The 16,293-nt window shown below is 51.3% G+C and overlaps 2 protein-coding genes across 2 annotated transcripts; both read left to right on the top strand.

Moving 5' to 3' along the window:
- Positions 1-305: 305 nt before the first annotated feature.
- ZBTB22 (zinc finger and BTB domain containing 22) lies at positions 306-3,146 on the top strand. The gene is made up of 2 exons (XM_043449256.1): positions 306-451; positions 1,068-3,146. Exon 2 carries the CDS (start codon positions 1,138-1,140, stop codon positions 3,037-3,039), a length of 1,902 nt encoding a protein of 633 aa, XP_043305191.1. The 5' UTR covers positions 306-451; positions 1,068-1,137; the 3' UTR covers positions 3,040-3,146.
- A 361-nt stretch (positions 3,147-3,507) lies between these two features.
- Positions 3,508-16,103, top strand: LOC122429098 (TAP binding protein). Its single transcript, XM_043449258.1, has 8 exons — positions 3,508-4,077; positions 4,203-4,373; positions 4,560-4,820; positions 12,826-13,224; positions 13,619-13,960; positions 14,051-14,140; positions 14,272-14,306; positions 15,017-16,103. The coding sequence occupies exons 1-8, from the start codon at positions 4,041-4,043 to the stop codon at positions 15,026-15,028; spliced, it is 1,347 nt and encodes a 448-aa protein (XP_043305193.1). The 5' UTR covers positions 3,508-4,040; the 3' UTR covers positions 15,029-16,103.
- The last annotated feature ends 190 nt before the right edge of the window (positions 16,104-16,293 follow it).

Genomic DNA, 16,293 nt, shown 5'->3' with positions numbered 1-16,293 from the left:
AGGTGGGGGGCGGGGCTTCAGGAGGACTGTCAGAAGCTGGGCAACCAGGGCGGTTAGACACCGTAAACGCGCTAATGGCCACAGTTCAGGGGCGGAGCCCAAGCAGCGAAGGCCTAGACCCATCGCCAATAGGAAGAGGCAGGCTTACCAAATTAAAGGGGAATGAGAGCTTCGGCAGACCCGAGTCCCGAGTCTTTAGCGGCGTACGAGACGTGGAACCTTTAAGGTGGAATGAAGCAGCCGTTCTTTAAAGGAGAAGTGGCCGAGTCGGCCGAGTATTGCCCAGCGGCTCGGGCGGGGTGCCCGCCTGTGCCTTTAAAGCCTGAGGGGCGGGAGGCGGAGCGGAGGCGGAGGGCGGAGGGAGTCGGCGCAAGATGGCGGCGGGAGGGGCCCAGGCTGCGGCTCTGGCCGCCGAGTGAGGGGCGGGGGGGGCCCGGGGGCGCGCGGCCCGGTAAGCGGGGACGCGCGGGGTTGGGGGGCGCCTTCCGGGTGGGAGAGGAGGTCGAAGTACCGCTTGGGGCGGAGCAGAGGGGGGCGGGGTCCTATGTAGGCGGGGGTACTCAGGGGCGGAGCCAAAAGGCCACGGGGCGGGTCTTGAGATGGGCGATTAGGGATAACTGGGGGCAAGGGGCGTGGCCAGCCAGGGGCCTAAAGGGAAATGGTTTTCGATGCCAGAACCGACCTGCTCCCCCCACCCAAGAAAAGTGTACAAAACCCCAGTAAGGTAAATTTTATTAAGTCGGGCTCTCAGGCAAATGGGAATTTCTGAGGGGAGTCACCCCAGTCCCCAGGAGTACCTTATTTCTCTAACCTCCAAAGAAAGAGCACTGGATTTGGAGTTAGGACTCCTGCGTTTGTGGGTGCTGCCACTTAATGGTGTGACCTTGAATAACCTCTTAATCTTTCTGAGCCTCAGTTTTCTCATCTGTCAAATGGGGTTGAGAGGAGTGCCTACCTTATAGTATCCTTGTAGGGGGTTACCCAGATAATAAATGTAATGTGTTTTTAAACTGTAAAGGGCTGTGTCATTATGAGATGTTATCATTCGTCTCTCTTTTTCTTTCCAGAGACCCCCCCGGCCGCCCTTCTCCTTCCCTTGTTCCTGTGGCTGGGGGGGGTACCCCTTCCCTCCACACCATGGAGCCATCTCCTCTGTCTCCCAGCGGGGCAGCACTCCCCCTGCCTCTATCACTGGCCCCGCCACCACTGCCCTTGCCTGCAGCGGCGGTGGTGCATGTGTCCTTCCCAGAGGTGACCAGTGCCCTCCTGGAGTCTCTCAATCAGCAGCGGCTGCAGGGCCAGCTCTGTGATGTGTCCATCCGGGTGCAGGGACGGGAGTTCCGGGCTCATCGTGCTGTCCTGGCTGCCTCTTCCCCTTACTTCCACGACCAGGTCCTACTCAAGGGCATGACCTCCATCTCGCTGCCCAGCGTCATGGACCCAGGAGCCTTTGAGACTGTTTTGGCTTCAGCTTACACTGGCCGCCTCAGCATGGCCGCTGCTGACATTGTTAACTTCCTCACAGTGGGGTCCGTGCTCCAAATGTGGCACATCGTGGATAAGTGCACTGAACTCCTCCGAGAAGGCCGGGCCTCAGCTGCCACCACCACCGTCACCACTGCTGCAGCCACGTCCGTCACTGTCCCTGGTGCTGGGGTCCCCTCAGGGAGTGGGGGCACGGTGGCCCCTGCCACTGTGAGTTCTGTGCGCTCCCATGCCTCCAGCCGGGCCAGTGAGAATCAATCCCCCAGCAGCAGCAACTACTTCAGCCCCCGGGAGTCCACTGATTTCTCATCTTCCTCCCAGGAGGCCTTTGCAGCTTCTGCAGTGGGCAGTGGGGAGCGCCGCGCGGGCGGCCCTGTATTCCCCGCCCCTGTGGTTGGCAGTGGGGGTGCTACCTCTGGCAAACTGCTGCTGGAGGCAGATGAGCTGTGTGATGACGGTGGGGATGGGAGGGGTGCAGTGGTCCCTGGGGCTGGGCTCCGCCGGCCCGCCTATGCACCCCCCAGCATTGTGCCACAGAAACACTGGGTATATGTGAAGCGGGGAGGAAACTGCCCGGCATCGGCACCCCTGGCTCCTCAAGACCCAGACCTGGAAGAGGATGAGGAGGAGGAAGACTTGGTGTTGACCTGTGAGGATGATGAAGATGAAGAGCTGGGGGGTGGCTCCGGGGTTCCAGCAGGGGGAGGACCTGAGGCTACCCTTAGCATAAGTGATGTCCGGACCCTGTCTGAGCCTCCCGACAAGGGAGAGGAGCAGGTCAATTTCTGTGAGTCCTCCAATGACTTTAGTCCCTATGAAGGTGGGGGTCCTGGGGCAGGGCTTGATGATTCAGGGGGACCAACCCCTTCATCCTATGCTCCTGCTCACCCTCCAAGGCCCCTGCTCCCACTGGACATGCAGGGCAACCAGATCCTAGTCTTCCCATCCTCTTCATCCTCCTCCTCCTCACAGCCACCAGGGAACCAAGCTGAACACGGGGCGGTGACCCTGGGGGGCACATCGGCAGGGGCCCTGGGAGGGCCAGGTGGTACCGGTGGGACCCCTGGAGGGACAGGCAGTGGGGATGGAAATAAGATCTTTCTGTGCCACTGCGGGAAGGCCTTCTCCCACAAGAGCATGCGAGATCGTCATGTGAACATGCACCTCAACCTGCGGCCCTTTGACTGCCCCGTGTGCAACAAAAAGTTCAAGATGAAGCATCACCTGACGGAGCACATGAAGACGCACACAGGTCTCAAGCCCTACGAGTGCAGTGTCTGTGCTAAGAAGTTCATGTGGCGAGACAGCTTCATGCGCCACCGGGGACACTGTGAGCGACGGCACCACTTAGGCGGAGGAGGCGGGGCTGGACCGGGCCCCGGGGGCGGGCCCAGCGGACCGGCCTTGCAGCCCAAGAGAGAGTCCCCCGGAGGCGGCGGGGGCAGCGGCGACGAGGCGAGTGGGGCCACGCCCCCGTCCAGCCGATGCGTCTGGTCCCCGCTAAGTGTCCACAAGGTGGAAATGGGCTTCAGTGGGGGCGGCGGAGCAAACTGAAGGGGCGGCCCACTGGGGTAGCTTTCCGGGAAGAGAGATTAGGGATCACGACTCTGGGGCGCTGTGGACCCTAGGTGGTGTCCCAACACACTGTCTTCCTGTCTCTATGGACTTGTATATATATCCTGGAGGGGGAACCGCGTCGCACCATGGGCTACCCCATTCCACTCCTCAGCCCCTCCTCCCCAAAGTATCCCTGTAACTCAGCCCTTCCTTCCCTGCAGATGGGTGCACAGAAGCCCCAGCTCCCGAGTAGGGCGCACGTGGGGTGGGGGTGGGGGTGGGGGTGAGGGGGCTTGTTGAGCATCCAGGAGTCACTGGGTCAAGGGTCAGGTGGTTGTAGTCTGTACCTGAAGTCTGTGTTTGTGTAGTTGTGGGGACCAGGCCTTAGAGCCCCACCCTTGTCCTAGAATATAGCCTGCCCCCCAAAAGGATGTGCCCTTTATTTCTACCCTAATCTCTCCTCCCCCACTTTGGAGGTCCCCCAACTCAATTCTCACTGGGGAGAGGGGGGAATGGAGACAAGGAGGGACTAAGTCGTAGGAGTACAGGTTTTTATTTTAAATCTTATTTTTTCTAAACAGTGATTAAAATATTTATTGGTCATTTCATTTGGCTTCCCGACAACCCCGATGTGTCTGCTTGGGACCTGGCACAGGTGGGGGAAGGTGGAGTAATGGTTCTCAGGGAAGTGGATTCGGGGTTGGGGGGACAGGTGGGGGCGCCTCGGGTGTGGGAAGGCTCCCGGACTCTGCGGCGCTGGGTGGTCCAGGAGGGCTGGGCGGGGCTGAGGTCCCCAGACTGGAACTCCCCAACTGGAGAGGATGTTCTGGGATCCCCGCCTGGCGCAGGGGAGGGGGGAAGGCGGGGAGAGAACCTCCCTCCCACAAGCTTTCGCGTAACCTGAGAGGGGATTTCCTCCGCCCCACCTGCTGGCCTTTGGAGGAAAGTGAAAGTGAAAGGAGGAAGAGGCGGCTTCGGAGCTGAGAAATCCAAGCGCCATGAAGCGCCTGTCCCTGCTCCTCGCTGTGGCTTTGGGTGAGCGACCCCCGTGACTCTTTGCACAGGGAACGGTGGGAGGTGAGCCCGCCACGTCCGGGGATGGGGGAGGTCGGGTCACCTGAGGTTGGGGCCGTGCCCTCACTCGCGCCCCCTCTCCCCAGGCTTGGCGACCGCTGTCTCGGCCAGACCAGCGGTGATTGAGTGCTGGTTCGTGGAGGATGCGGGTGGGGGCAAGTTGGCCAAGAAACCCGCTGCCCTGCTGCTGCGCCAGGGCACGGAGAGCCCACCTCCCCGACCGGACCTCGCCCCAGAGCGCTACCTCAAAGTTCACGGTGAGTCATTCCGGACTCGCTCCCAACTCTGTTGCCTCCCCTGAAACCCCCCAGCCCTTTGGGTCTCAGTGACCTCGGGCCTCAGTTTCCCCCAGCTGTAAAGTGAAACGATCCTCCCTCTCAGTCTCTCACGACCTTTGCACCTTTGAAAGTCAACGCCTGCAGCTCCTCTCTCTGCGTTCACAGACCCCGCGGGCGCCCTTCAGGCCGCCTTCAGGCGGTATCCCCGGGACGCCCCCGCGCCACGCTGCGAGATGAGCTTCTACGTCCCGCTCCCAGCCTCGGCCAAATGGTTCAGCGGCTTGACCCCGGAGCAGAGCTGCCCGCGGGCCCTGGACGGGACTTGGCTCATGGTCAGCATGTCTAGCCCGTTCCTCAGCCTCTCCAGCCTCCTTCGACCACAGTCGGAGCCTCAGCCGGAGCCTGCTCTCATCACCATGGCAACAGGTAGCTACAGAGGGGAATGGGAGATTACTGGGTAGATTGTAAGGGTCCAGATCAGCCATTAACTCGCTCTGCGGACTTCAACGAGTCGCTTCCCCAGTCGGGTCTCCGTTTCTTTATTTGTAAATCAAGGCAGTTCAGTTCCAGTTAAAATGTCTTTACCGCTTCATCTAGTCCCAACCTAATCTAAAATAAAATGCGTTTTAGGGCGGGGTTTTGGAGAGACGCGGGGCTTCCGGACACCTGACCTTAAGAATGGAGAAGGAAATGGCAACCCACTCCAGTATTCTTGCTTAGAGAATCCCGTGGGCAGAGGAGCCTGGTAGGCTGCCGTCTGTGGGGTCGCAGAGAGTCGGATATGACTGAAGCTACTTAGCAGCAGCAGCAGACCTTAAGCAACTCGCTAGGCGAAGGGCTTGGGAGGGTCTCAGAAGCAGGAACTTTGCTCCTTTCCTCCGAGATCTTGCTAGGCGCCACCTTTGCTGTTCACCCTGTTTTAAAAAAAACCAACCAACTGCCTTCACGCCCCACCGGCGCCCACATCCGGCGCTGGAGCAATCAGCAAAGGACAGGCTCTTGCCCTCAAGCGCGTTAACCTCCCCTGACAGACTCCTCTTGTGGCTCCTGATGATGCTTTGACTCTGTGGTCATTGAATGGTGGGCTTGAGTTCATGGAAGGGAAGCGGCGGGGGACCTGGTCGTTCAGGCTGCAAGGACCACTTGCCGCATTGTGTAACCCGGTTCGAGGCCCAGGGGTTGGGCACTTTTCGGGTCTTGGGCGCAGGGAGTGGGCGGATAAAGCAAAAGTGGGGAAGATGCGACCTGGATTTGGGTTTCTTGGAGCTCTTCTCTGGAGGGTGATGGGAACAGAGTCCTTGGCAATTCTTAAACATTGTGTGATTTTATGGAAATGATACAGCCTGACCTGCTGGTCAACCACTACTGAGCACTACACCCTGCCTTCCCCAATAACTTCTCCCTGACATTCTCCTCACTGAGAGAATCACCCATGGGACTCAGCACCCACTACACAATCCTCACCTCTGCTTCCACCTCCATTCTTTGTCCCTAGACCTTGCCCAGGGCAGGGACAGAGGCAAACTGCTCCTTGTGGGGACGGTAGTTGTCTCTAGTGGGGAGGGATATTTCTAAGGCTGTTGGTTTCATGAGGTAGGGTAAGAATGTCCCTTTTTCTCTGAATCTGCTTTTCCAACTGTAAAATGTGGATGGCATTTCCCATCTGCATTCCCGTTGTTGTGACAATCAAGGGAGACACTTTGTTAATTTATTCACTGATTTAATAAATGTTTCTTATCACCAAGAATAAATTAGGGCCCTGTAGTTCTCAGTTCAGTCTGCAAATAAGAATCCTTAAAAATTTTACTCCAGGTGAATTAAATCAGAATCTCTGGGGTGGCCTTGAACACAATTAAGGGTCACAGAGGTGATCAGATGTAGAGTCTACTTTCAGAAACATTCTCATCAGATTTGTCATGGGTTAATTGTAGAGTAGATATAATGGTCATCTGAATTAAATTCACCCATTCCGGTCCATTTTAGTTTGCTGATTCCTAGAATGTCGACATTCACTCTTGCCATCTCCTGTTTGACCACTTCCAATTTGCCTTGATTCATGAACCTAACATTCCAGGTTCCTATGCCATATTACTCTTTACAGCATCGGACCTTGCTTCTATCACCAGTCCCATCCACAACTGGGTGTTGTTTTTGCTTTGGCTCCATCCCTTCATTCTTTCTGGAGTTATTTCTCCACTGATCTCCAGTAGCATATTGGGCACCTACCACCTGGGGAGTTCCTCTTTCAGTATCCTATCATTTTGCCTTCTCATACTGTTCATGGGGTTCTCAAGGCAAGAATACTGAAGTGGTTTGCCATTCCCTTCTCCAGTGGACCACATTCTGTCAGAACTCTCCACCATCACCCGACAATCTTGGGTGGCCCCACATGGCATGGCTTAGTTTCATTGAGTTAGACAAGACTGTGGTCTGTGTGATCAGATTGGCTAGTTTTCTGTGATTATGGTTTTAGTGTGTCTGCCCTCTGATGCCCTCTTGCGACACCTACCATCTTACTTGGGTTTCTCTTACCTTGAACATGGGGTATCTTCTCACGGCTGCCCCTCCTGACCTTGAGCGTGGAATAGCTCCTCTCGGCCCTCCTGCGCCCGCGCAGCAGCTGCAAAGTCAAGTGGGCCTTAGGAAGCATCACTACGAACAAAGCTAGTGGATGTGATGGAATTCCAGTTGAGCTATTTCAAATCCTGAAAGATGATGCTGTGAAAGTGCTGCATGCAATATGCCAGCAAATTTGGAAAACTCAGCAGTGGACACAGGACTGGAAAAGGTCAGTTTTCATTCCAATCCCAAAGAAAGGCAAATCCAAAGAATGCTCAAACTACCACACAATTGCACTCATCTCACACGCTAGTAAAGTAATGCTCAAAATTCTCCAAGCCAGGCTTCAGCAATATGTGAACCAAGAACTTCCAGATGTTCAAGCTGGTTTTAGAAAAAGCAGAGGAACCAGAGATCAAATTGCCAATATCCGCTGGATCATCAAAAAAGCAAGAGAGTTCCAGAAAAACATCTATTTCTGCTTTATTGACTACGCCAAAGCCTTCGACTGTGTGGATCACAATAAACTGTGGAAAATTCTGAAAGAGATGGGAATACCAGACCACCTGACCTGCCTCTTGAGAAACCTGTATGCAGGTCAGGAAGCAACAGTTAGAACTGGACATGGAACAACAGACTGGTTCCAAATAGGGAAAGGAGTATGTCTGTATATTGTCACCCTGCTTATTTAACTTATATGCAGAGTACATCATGAGAAACGCTGGGCTGAATGAAGCACAAGCTGGAATCAAGATTGCTGGGAGAAATATCAATAACCTCAGATGTACAGATGACACCACCCTTATGGCAGAAAGTGAAGAACTAAAGAGCCTCTTGATGAGAGTGAAAGAGGAGTACGTCAAGGCTGTATATTGTCACCCTGCTTATTTAACTTATATGCAGAGTACATCATGAGAAACACTGGGCTGGAAGAAGCACAAGCTGGAATCAAGATTGCTGGGAGAAATATCAATAACCTCAGATACGCAGATGACACCAACCTTATGGCAGAAAGTGAAGACAAACTAAAAAGCCTCTTGATGAAAGTGAAAGAGGAGAGTGAAAAAGTTGGCTTAAAGCTCAACATTCAGAAAACTAAGATCATGGCATCTGGTCCCATCACCTAATGGGAAATAGATGGGGAGACAGTGGAAACAGTGTCAGACTTTATTTTTGGGGGCTCCAAAATCACTGTGGATGGTGACTGCAGCCATGAAATTAAAAGACCCTTACTCCTTGGAAGGAAAGTTATGACCAACCTAGATAGCATATTAAAAAGCAGAGACGTTACTTTGCCAACAAAGTTCCGTCTGGTCAAGGCTATGGTTTTTCCGGTGGTCATGTATGGATGTGAGAGTTGGACTGTGAAGAAAGCTGAGCGCCGAAAAATTGATGCTTTTGAACTATGGTGTTGGAGAAGGCTCTTGAGAGTCCCTTGGACTGCAAGGAGATCCAACCAGTCCATCCTGAAGATCAGTCCTGGGTGTTCATTGGAAGGACTGATGTTGAAGCTGAAACTCCAATACTTTGGCTACCTCATGCGAAGAGTTGACACGTTGGAAAAGACCCTGATGCTGGGAGGGATTGGGGGCAGGAGGAGAAGGGGACGACAGAGGATGAGATGGCTGGATGGCATCACCGACTCGATGGGCATGAGTTTGAGTAAACTCCGGGAGTTGGTGATGGACAGGGAGGCCTGGCGTGCTGCGATTCATGGGGTCACAAAGAGTCAGACATGACTGAGGGACTGAACTGAACTGAACTGCATTGTAGAGCAGAAAGTGACTTGAGCTCTGAAAGCAGTGCAGATAGGGAGCCAGGGCGTGACCAGGTGAGGACGTTACTGCAGCTCATCCACCGCCAGGGTGAGAACCAGTTGCTGTGCTCAGGCTTCCTTTTCAAACATTCTTGCTTGATTAGGGATTTAAGAAAATGAAAGTTTTTTTTTTTTTTAATGTAAAATTAAAAATAGACTCTTTCCAGGGTCACAGATCAATAATTTTGCTAGTATGGATTTATTTATACTTTATTTCTTACCAAATAAGTTATTGAGTACTCTAAAATGTTTGTTGACAAATACACTTTCTTAATATACTTTGTGTGTGTACTGTTTCTCATCATTCTTTTACAATTATTATAGAAAGTTTCAATGATACACTAAAGTAGAAGAGGAAAATGAACCCACCATACACCATATACCTACTTATATAGTTGTTACATTTACCACATTTGTTAATGGGAGTAACATTTCTTATTTCTTTATTATTTTTGGCTGTGCTGGGTCTTCGCTGCTGGGCGTGGGCTTGCTTCAGAGGCAGTGTGAGGGCACTGCGGCCGGTTCTCTGGTTGCAGAGCGCAGGCTCCACAGTGCAGACTTAGTAGTAATTACGGCACATGGGTTTAGTTACTCAAAGGCATGTGGGGTCTTTCTGGACCAGGGATTGAACCTGTGCTCCCTGCATTGTAAAGGAGATTCTTAACCACTGGATCACCGGGGAAGCCCTACCAAATTGTTATACCTGTCCTCCTCCAATCTTCTGTTCTTTTTTGGAAGTGTTTTTAAGTGTATCCCATCATATTATTTTACTCATAAGTACTTCAGTAAACATCTCTATTACATCAGGACTTTAACATCCCCCCTACACACAACAGCATTATCATACCTAACAAAACAAATAATAATTCCTTAATATGGTTTAATTTCTGGCCCATACTAAATTTTTCCCAATTGTCTCAGGGATGCTATTTTACAATTGATTTGTTTAAATCAGGATCAAAAAGATGTCTGTATTTTCTCTTTGGTTGTTGAATCTGCTTGGGCTGCCATCACAAAATATCGTAGACTGGGAGGCTTAAACAACAGGAATTTATTTTCTCACAGCTCTGGAGGCTAGAAGTCCAAGATCAGTGTGCTAACATGGCTGATGTCTGGTGAGAACTCTCCCCTTGTGGTTACAGATGGCTGCCTTCTGGCTGTGTCCTCACAGGGAGGGAAGAGAGAGAGAGCTTTGCTATTTCTTCCTCTTCTTACAAGGGCACCAGCTCTATCAGATTAGGGCTTACCTAAGACCTCATTAACTTGTATCACCTCCTTCAACTTCCTGTCTCCAAATACAGTCACATTGCAGGTTAGGACTTCAACATATGAATTGGGGGTTGGGTAAGGCAGAGCCACAAACATCCCGTCCATAGCAGTTTTATCTCTTAAGTCTCTTTTATTGTAATTGCTCCATCCCTTTAAATGCTATGATTTGTCATTTGTTCTGTAGATGTTCCCATATTCTATATTTGACCAGTTGTTTCCTCATCCTGTCATTTCCTGTGTTCCTTCTCCCTCCATGTTTTCTATACATTGATAGTTAGAGCTAGAGGCTTGATTAGATTTGGGTTTAAATTTTTTCAGTAATACCCTAAAATAGTTGTTGTCATTCACTTTTAACAGAAAAGCATAGACCTATATAATACAAACTGTGAAACAGTAGAAATTTCTTTACCAACAGGTTCTGGCCTTGTTGTGTTTAAAATGTTGTGTTTACATTTATATTTTTACAGAGTCCAGGTTGTGGAATGCAGGTCTAAAATTGCTTCAATAACCCATATTAAACAGCACTGTTAGCTTAAGATTTGTTTATTAATTCTACAGATTGATTCATACAATTCAAAAGTGTGTTTCTGGATTTAAATAAACTAAACTAAATAAACTAAATAAATAAATTGCTTACTTTTTTTACTCTCTTGAACAAAAACAATCCTATGAGGTTCAGAGAAGTTTAACTTTGTAGGCCTTAGAAGCTAGGATTAAAAGTTACATAAAGTAGGAAATTCCCTGGTGGTCTAGTGGTTAGGACTCTCCTATGATTTCACTGCCAAGGGCTCCGGTTCAATCTCTGGTTATAGAACTAAGATTCTGCAAGCCAAGTGGCACAGCCAAAAAACAAGAATAATCACAAGAGGGGAAAAAAAATTACTTCCACTTGGAAGACCCAGACATTTCTGGCAGTCGAACAAAGCGAAGAAAAGCCCAGTGACAACAGATTTTCTGCTGGTCATAGAGAGGGCTTCTCCCTGGCTGGTTCTTAGGGTGCAAGAGAAGTCTGGAAAGGGAGGTTGGGGGCTAGATTAACAAGTTCCTTGAAAGCTGGGGTTTATAAGTGATAGGGAATCATCAGAAGTTTCATGTGTATGTGTATGTATGTGTGTGCCATTTTTCCAAAAGCCTGTTATTTTACTTGATTCCTACAAAAGGTAGGCAAGGATCAGTCATTGGACTAATGGGAAAAACAGAGATTAAGTCATTTTTCCAAGATACCCTGCAAATCCTTCACCATGATGATGACAGTAATGAAAATAGTAACAGCTAAACATTTTCTATACACCAACTCCTGTTCTAAGCACTTTATAGGCATAATCTTATTTATTCCTCTGAACAACCATAAGAACTAGGTACTGATGTTATACCCATGTCACAGATGAAGAAATATGAGACAGAGCAGTTAGGTAACTTGTCCAGGGACACACAACTTATAAGAAGCAAGGCTAGGGATTGAACCTGAGCCATCTAGCTCCAGCCTCTGCTTTTAGTTGCTAGCTTCTTAGGTAACTGGGATTTTTAAACAGGCAAGTGCCTAGGTCAGACTCGTATCCACGTTATTTGGTTATAGTGTGGGGGATGAAATGAAGGAGAGTGAGATCTGAGAGGAGGCTGCTGTAACTGTCCAAATGTATATCGATGAGCACTTGAGTCGGAAACAAATGTAACATCTATCTGGGAGACAGAATTAGGGCCTGGTGGGGATGGCACATAGCATGTTATATTTGGCAGTCTGTCTTTCTTATTAGACTGCACAGTTTGAGGGCAGGGGCTGCCTCTCTTGTTCACCACTGTCATCAACTTTGAACATCTTAGGTCCTCAATCAATATTAGTCGAATGAATGAATTAGAAGGAATCTTAGGGGTTGCAAATGCTTGCCTTTAGTGCCTGGGGGCTGGTGGTGATCATTTAAGGCAGGGAAGACCAGCACTGGAGCTGGGCCAGGGGATGTTCTAGATGCTATTGAGTTGGGACATGTTATGTTTGTCTGGCAAATGACTGGCTGTAATCACAGCAAACACTTCTGTAGACGTACTGTGTTCCAGGCACTATTCTAAGCAGCTTTTATATATAGGTGTCTTTGTTCCCCAGATCAGTAGCAGATATTAAATGACTTAACCTTCGCTACTACAACTCCTTGGGATGGTGCTAGCAGCATCATCATTATCCCTATTTAGGAGAATAGGAAACTGAAGAGTAAACTACCTGGCCCAAGGCCATATAACAGCTGCTGAATTGGGATTGATCAGGGCAGTCATGCCCCAGGCACTTAACCAGCCTATACTTGCCTCAGCAGAGCCCAGAGGTCTGTTCAGGTTTAGTCTAGAGCCGGAACCTTCCAGAGTTAGTAAATGCTCTGTATAGCACCACAGGATTGACAGTCATGAGTCATCACTGTCTTCACCAGCAAACTAAGAAAGGCCTGGCTCTTCAAGGGTGGATGTGGAGACTGGTGGGCTGGTTCAGGTAGTGTCACAAGTTCCCTCAGATCCCTCCGTCCCCAGGGCTGGTGCAGTACGGGCTGTGTGTTCTGAGCAGCCTTTAAAGGCTGCGCTTATTCACCTCGAGACCTCTCTGCTCATTCTGAGCCACAGTGGGTCCCACACCGTCCCAGGGCAAAGGGGATTTGCAGGGAGGGCTGGGAGGTGGTGAGTGTCCAAGGAAGTGTCCTTGGAGGGATGGGTAAATTAAGAGTTAAGTCCTCCCCATAATCCAATTTCTCTATTTTTTCCTCTTTCTTTCTCTTCCCCTCCCTACCCTTTTCTCCGCACCATCCCCAGCTGTCCTAACTGTCTTCACTCACACCCCCACCCCTCGCATCCAAATGGGACAGGATGCCTTGCTGGACTTGAGCTTTGCCTACGTGCCCCTCACCTCCAAGGCTGCTACTCCTCTGGCCCCAGGTCCGCCTCCCTTTGGGCTGGAGTGGCGACGCCAGCATCTGGGTAAGGGGCACCTGCTGCTAGCTGTGACTCCTGGACTGAATGGGCAGGTGCCAGCTGCCCAAGAGGGGTCAGTGGCATTTGCTGCTTGGGATGATGACGAGCCCTGGGGACCATGGACTGGAAATGGGACCTTCTGGCTGCCTGCAGTTCAGCCCTCCCAGGAGGGCACCTACCTGGCTACCGTTCACCTGCCATACCTACAAGGGCAGATCACCCTGGAGCTTGCTGTACAGAGTAAGTGAGGGGATGGGGGTTCTCATGGGTAGACGATGGTCACTAGGATTGTGGGCACTCCAGGATGGGAGGATAGTGGAGGAAAGGGTACTGGGTGAATACGGGGAGATAGACCGGGGTCCCTGGAAGTCAGAGGGGCAATGGGTAAAGGGTTCCTAGGGATCTAAGGGGCTTTGGGATGGAGATTCCCAAATCTGAAGAAGAAGGGGTCCCTGAGGCTGGGGACATGGCATGGAGATTCCTGTGAAACACCAATGGGGAGATGGTGGGTTCCCCACCCTGGGAGGAAAACCCTAAACCCCTCTCAGTACTGGGGAAGCCAGAGGGCACACAGAGACTCCAGGGAGGACTGTGTAGATCAATTCCCCATGCTCCTTTCTTCCTCTCTCCCCAGAAACCCCGACGGTGACCCTGACACCAGCGGCTCTTGTATGGGCTGCTCCTGGGGAGGCGCCCCCAGAGCTACTCTGCCTTGTGTCCCACTTCTACCCCTCCCAGGGCCTGGAGGTGGAGTGGGAGCTTCGGGGTGGCCCAGAGGGTCGCTTTCAGAAGGCTGAGGGCCAGAGGTGGCTCTCGGCCCTGAGACATCACTCAGATGGCTCTGTGAGCCTCTACGCACATCTGCAGCCGCCCCCGGTCACCAGTGAGCAGCATGGGGCCCGCTATGCCTGCCGGGTCCACCACCCCAGCCTGCCTGCCCTGGGGCGCAGTGCTGAGGTCACCCTGCAGGTGGCTGGTAAGAGCCTGGAGGACGGAGAAATGGGGTGGGGGTGGGGGATGTGCCTGAGAATTTCAGACTCACTCTCTTGCCCCTTCTGCCTGCCAGGTTTCTCTGGCCCCTCTCTGGAGGATGGCATCGGCCTCTTCCTGTCTGCCTTTCTCCTCCTTGGGCTCCTGAAGGCACTGAGCTGGGCTGGTGAGTGTGAGCCCCACCCAGACTGGGACCCTTGAGAGGCAAGGCATTATCTGCCTCCTCCCGGAAGTCTGACACTCATCCCTCTGCCCTACTGCTCCTCCATCCCATCTCTTCTCAATCTCTCTCCACAGTTGCCTACCTGACCACACAGAATTCAATGGAAAAGGTAACAACACTCCCCTTACCTTTATTTTTCCCTTCTCATTTTATCCCCTTTCCCCAACTCCTCACCCAAGAGGGAGGCTGCTGGCCTGGTGGGCAGAATCCAGCCTTGGAATTCACACAGACCTGCATTAAATCCTGCCACTTCAAACAGGCTACACCTGTTTCCTTGGGTGTTTCCCCCCTTTTCTAAAGGGGGAAAAATGACTTAGGCAGTGATGTCCTATAGAAATATAACACAAGGCACATATGTAAAGTTAAATACATAGTCTAGGGACTGCATTAAAAAGGTAAAAGATATCTAATATATCCAAAATGTTGGCATGGCAACATGTCATCAGTATAAGAAATTATAATGTTTTCTCCATCCTAAGTCTTCAAAAGCAGTGGTTTATTTTAAACCTGTTTGGACTAGCCACATTTCAGATGCTCAACAGTGAGCATTTGTGGTGAGTGGTGGCTACCATACTGGTCAGCAGAGCCTCAGAGGGCTGTTGGAAGGATTTAACGAGATAGGGCATCTCCTTTGAAGGATGCAGGAGCAAAAGCACTTGGTGCAGTATCTGCCAGGCTTAAAATACACAGAAAATGTTAGCCTCTTTCTGCTGCCACCTCTGTGCCCATGACGTTCACTTGTCTCTGGACTGACCATGAGCACTTCACCGTGCTTTCTAAAACCCTGAATTCCTCACCTCCTTTTTATTTCTCTTCCAGAAAACAGAGTGAGGCCAGCTCACCACCATCCTGGGGAAGCCACCATCCTCTCTGGTCTAAGCTACTGAAATAACTCCCCAAAATTGTAGGCCCTCTGTCCCTGCTCCCTCCAGTCTCTCTCCACTGAGCCGCTGAAACGCTTTCTGAAAAGACACAAGGCATTCACCTCCTTAGGACTCTAGAGCAGCGGTTCTCAAAATTTTTGGTCTCAGGATCTCTTAAAAATTATTAAGGACTCTATAAAGCTTTCCCTTATGTAGGTTATAAGCCACAGATATTTATTGTACTAGAACTCAAAACTGAGAACAATTTAATACACAGGAAGACACAAGAACACGTTCCATTAGCTGTGGGGACGATGTCAGTGCACGTCAGGAAAACGCCAGTGTACATTTTTTTAGTGAATGAGAGTGAAAAGGTAAGGAACAGTTTAGGATTGTTATGAAAACAGGCTAAACCTCACGTAGCCCTTGAAATAGTCTCAGGGACCTCTGAGACAGGAACCTGTGCTCTAGAGGCCAAATCCATTCTTTCCTGCCTTGACTCAGTGCATCCCTGCGCTCCAGCCACTGCTTACCTTTTCAAGCCCGCTTAGTGCTCTCCCGCCCTCCTCCCGTTGCTCATTACACCTAAAGCTGATGGTTTTCTCCAATGGCCTCCCACTCCCGCTGGGTCCCAGAGCATTGTTCCCTCTGCCTGGACTACAGACCAGGTCAGCCTCGCCCCCTCAGACCGCCGCGTGTCCCGCTGGTGCGTTTCACCACGGTTGTATTTAAGTGATTGTGCGAGTCGTCGTTAAAAGCCTGCCTCCCTGCCCAGACTGTTGGCTCCTGGAAGGCTGGGACGGCCCTGTCCTTCCCTGCTCTGTCTCCCGCGCCTGCACAGGGCCCGCTGGAGGGTGCTCAATTTAAGAAGTTCGCCTTTTTTCGTCCGAAAGATTAAAAAACGTGTTGGATCAAATAAACTACTGGAAGAAGCATGCAGCGGCTCGGCTGAGGGGGACCTTCGAGGGCCAGGTCGGTCGGCCCGACAGACGCAGGGTGCCGGTCTAATCGTGTGGGAATAAACTCGTTACAGTGTTTTTAAAGGGACGTCTCAGTTCTACCTCAGGGACCCTCTTTCCAGGCGCTGTTCCTTCCTTCACGCGTGGTTCCTTCCCACGGCCCTGCCTCTAACCCCTTGGCGGCACCCGATGCTCCTTTGGAAGGGCCTGAAGCCGGGCGCCACCCACGGCCGACAGCTTGCCCTCAGGCCGCGGGCACTCGCGGGTTACCAAG

The sequence above is a fragment of the Cervus canadensis genome, chromosome 28, assembly GCF_019320065.1.
Source record: "Cervus canadensis isolate Bull #8, Minnesota chromosome 28, ASM1932006v1, whole genome shotgun sequence".
Classification (NCBI taxonomy): domain Eukaryota; kingdom Metazoa; phylum Chordata; class Mammalia; order Artiodactyla; family Cervidae; genus Cervus; species Cervus canadensis.
The sequence above is the reverse complement of the archived record's forward strand: the minus strand, read 5'-3'. Positions and strand labels throughout refer to the sequence as shown.

Excerpts from the sequence above, each read along its gene's own strand:
- LOC122429098 (XM_043449258.1), top strand. The coding sequence starts at position 4,041 with ATGAAGCGCCTGTCCCTGCTCCTCGCTGTGGCTTTGG. Across the intron at positions 13,961-14,050 it reads GGTCACCCTGCAGGTGGCTG|GTTTCTCTGGCCCCTCTCTG; the intron begins GTAAGAGCCTGG and ends TCTGCCTGCCAG. Across the intron at positions 14,141-14,271 it reads GAAGGCACTGAGCTGGGCTG|TTGCCTACCTGACCACACAG; the intron begins GTGAGTGTGAGC and ends CTCTCTCCACAG.
- ZBTB22 (XM_043449256.1), top strand. The coding sequence starts at position 1,138 with ATGGAGCCATCTCCTCTGTCTCCCAGCGGGGCAGCACTCCCCCTGCCT.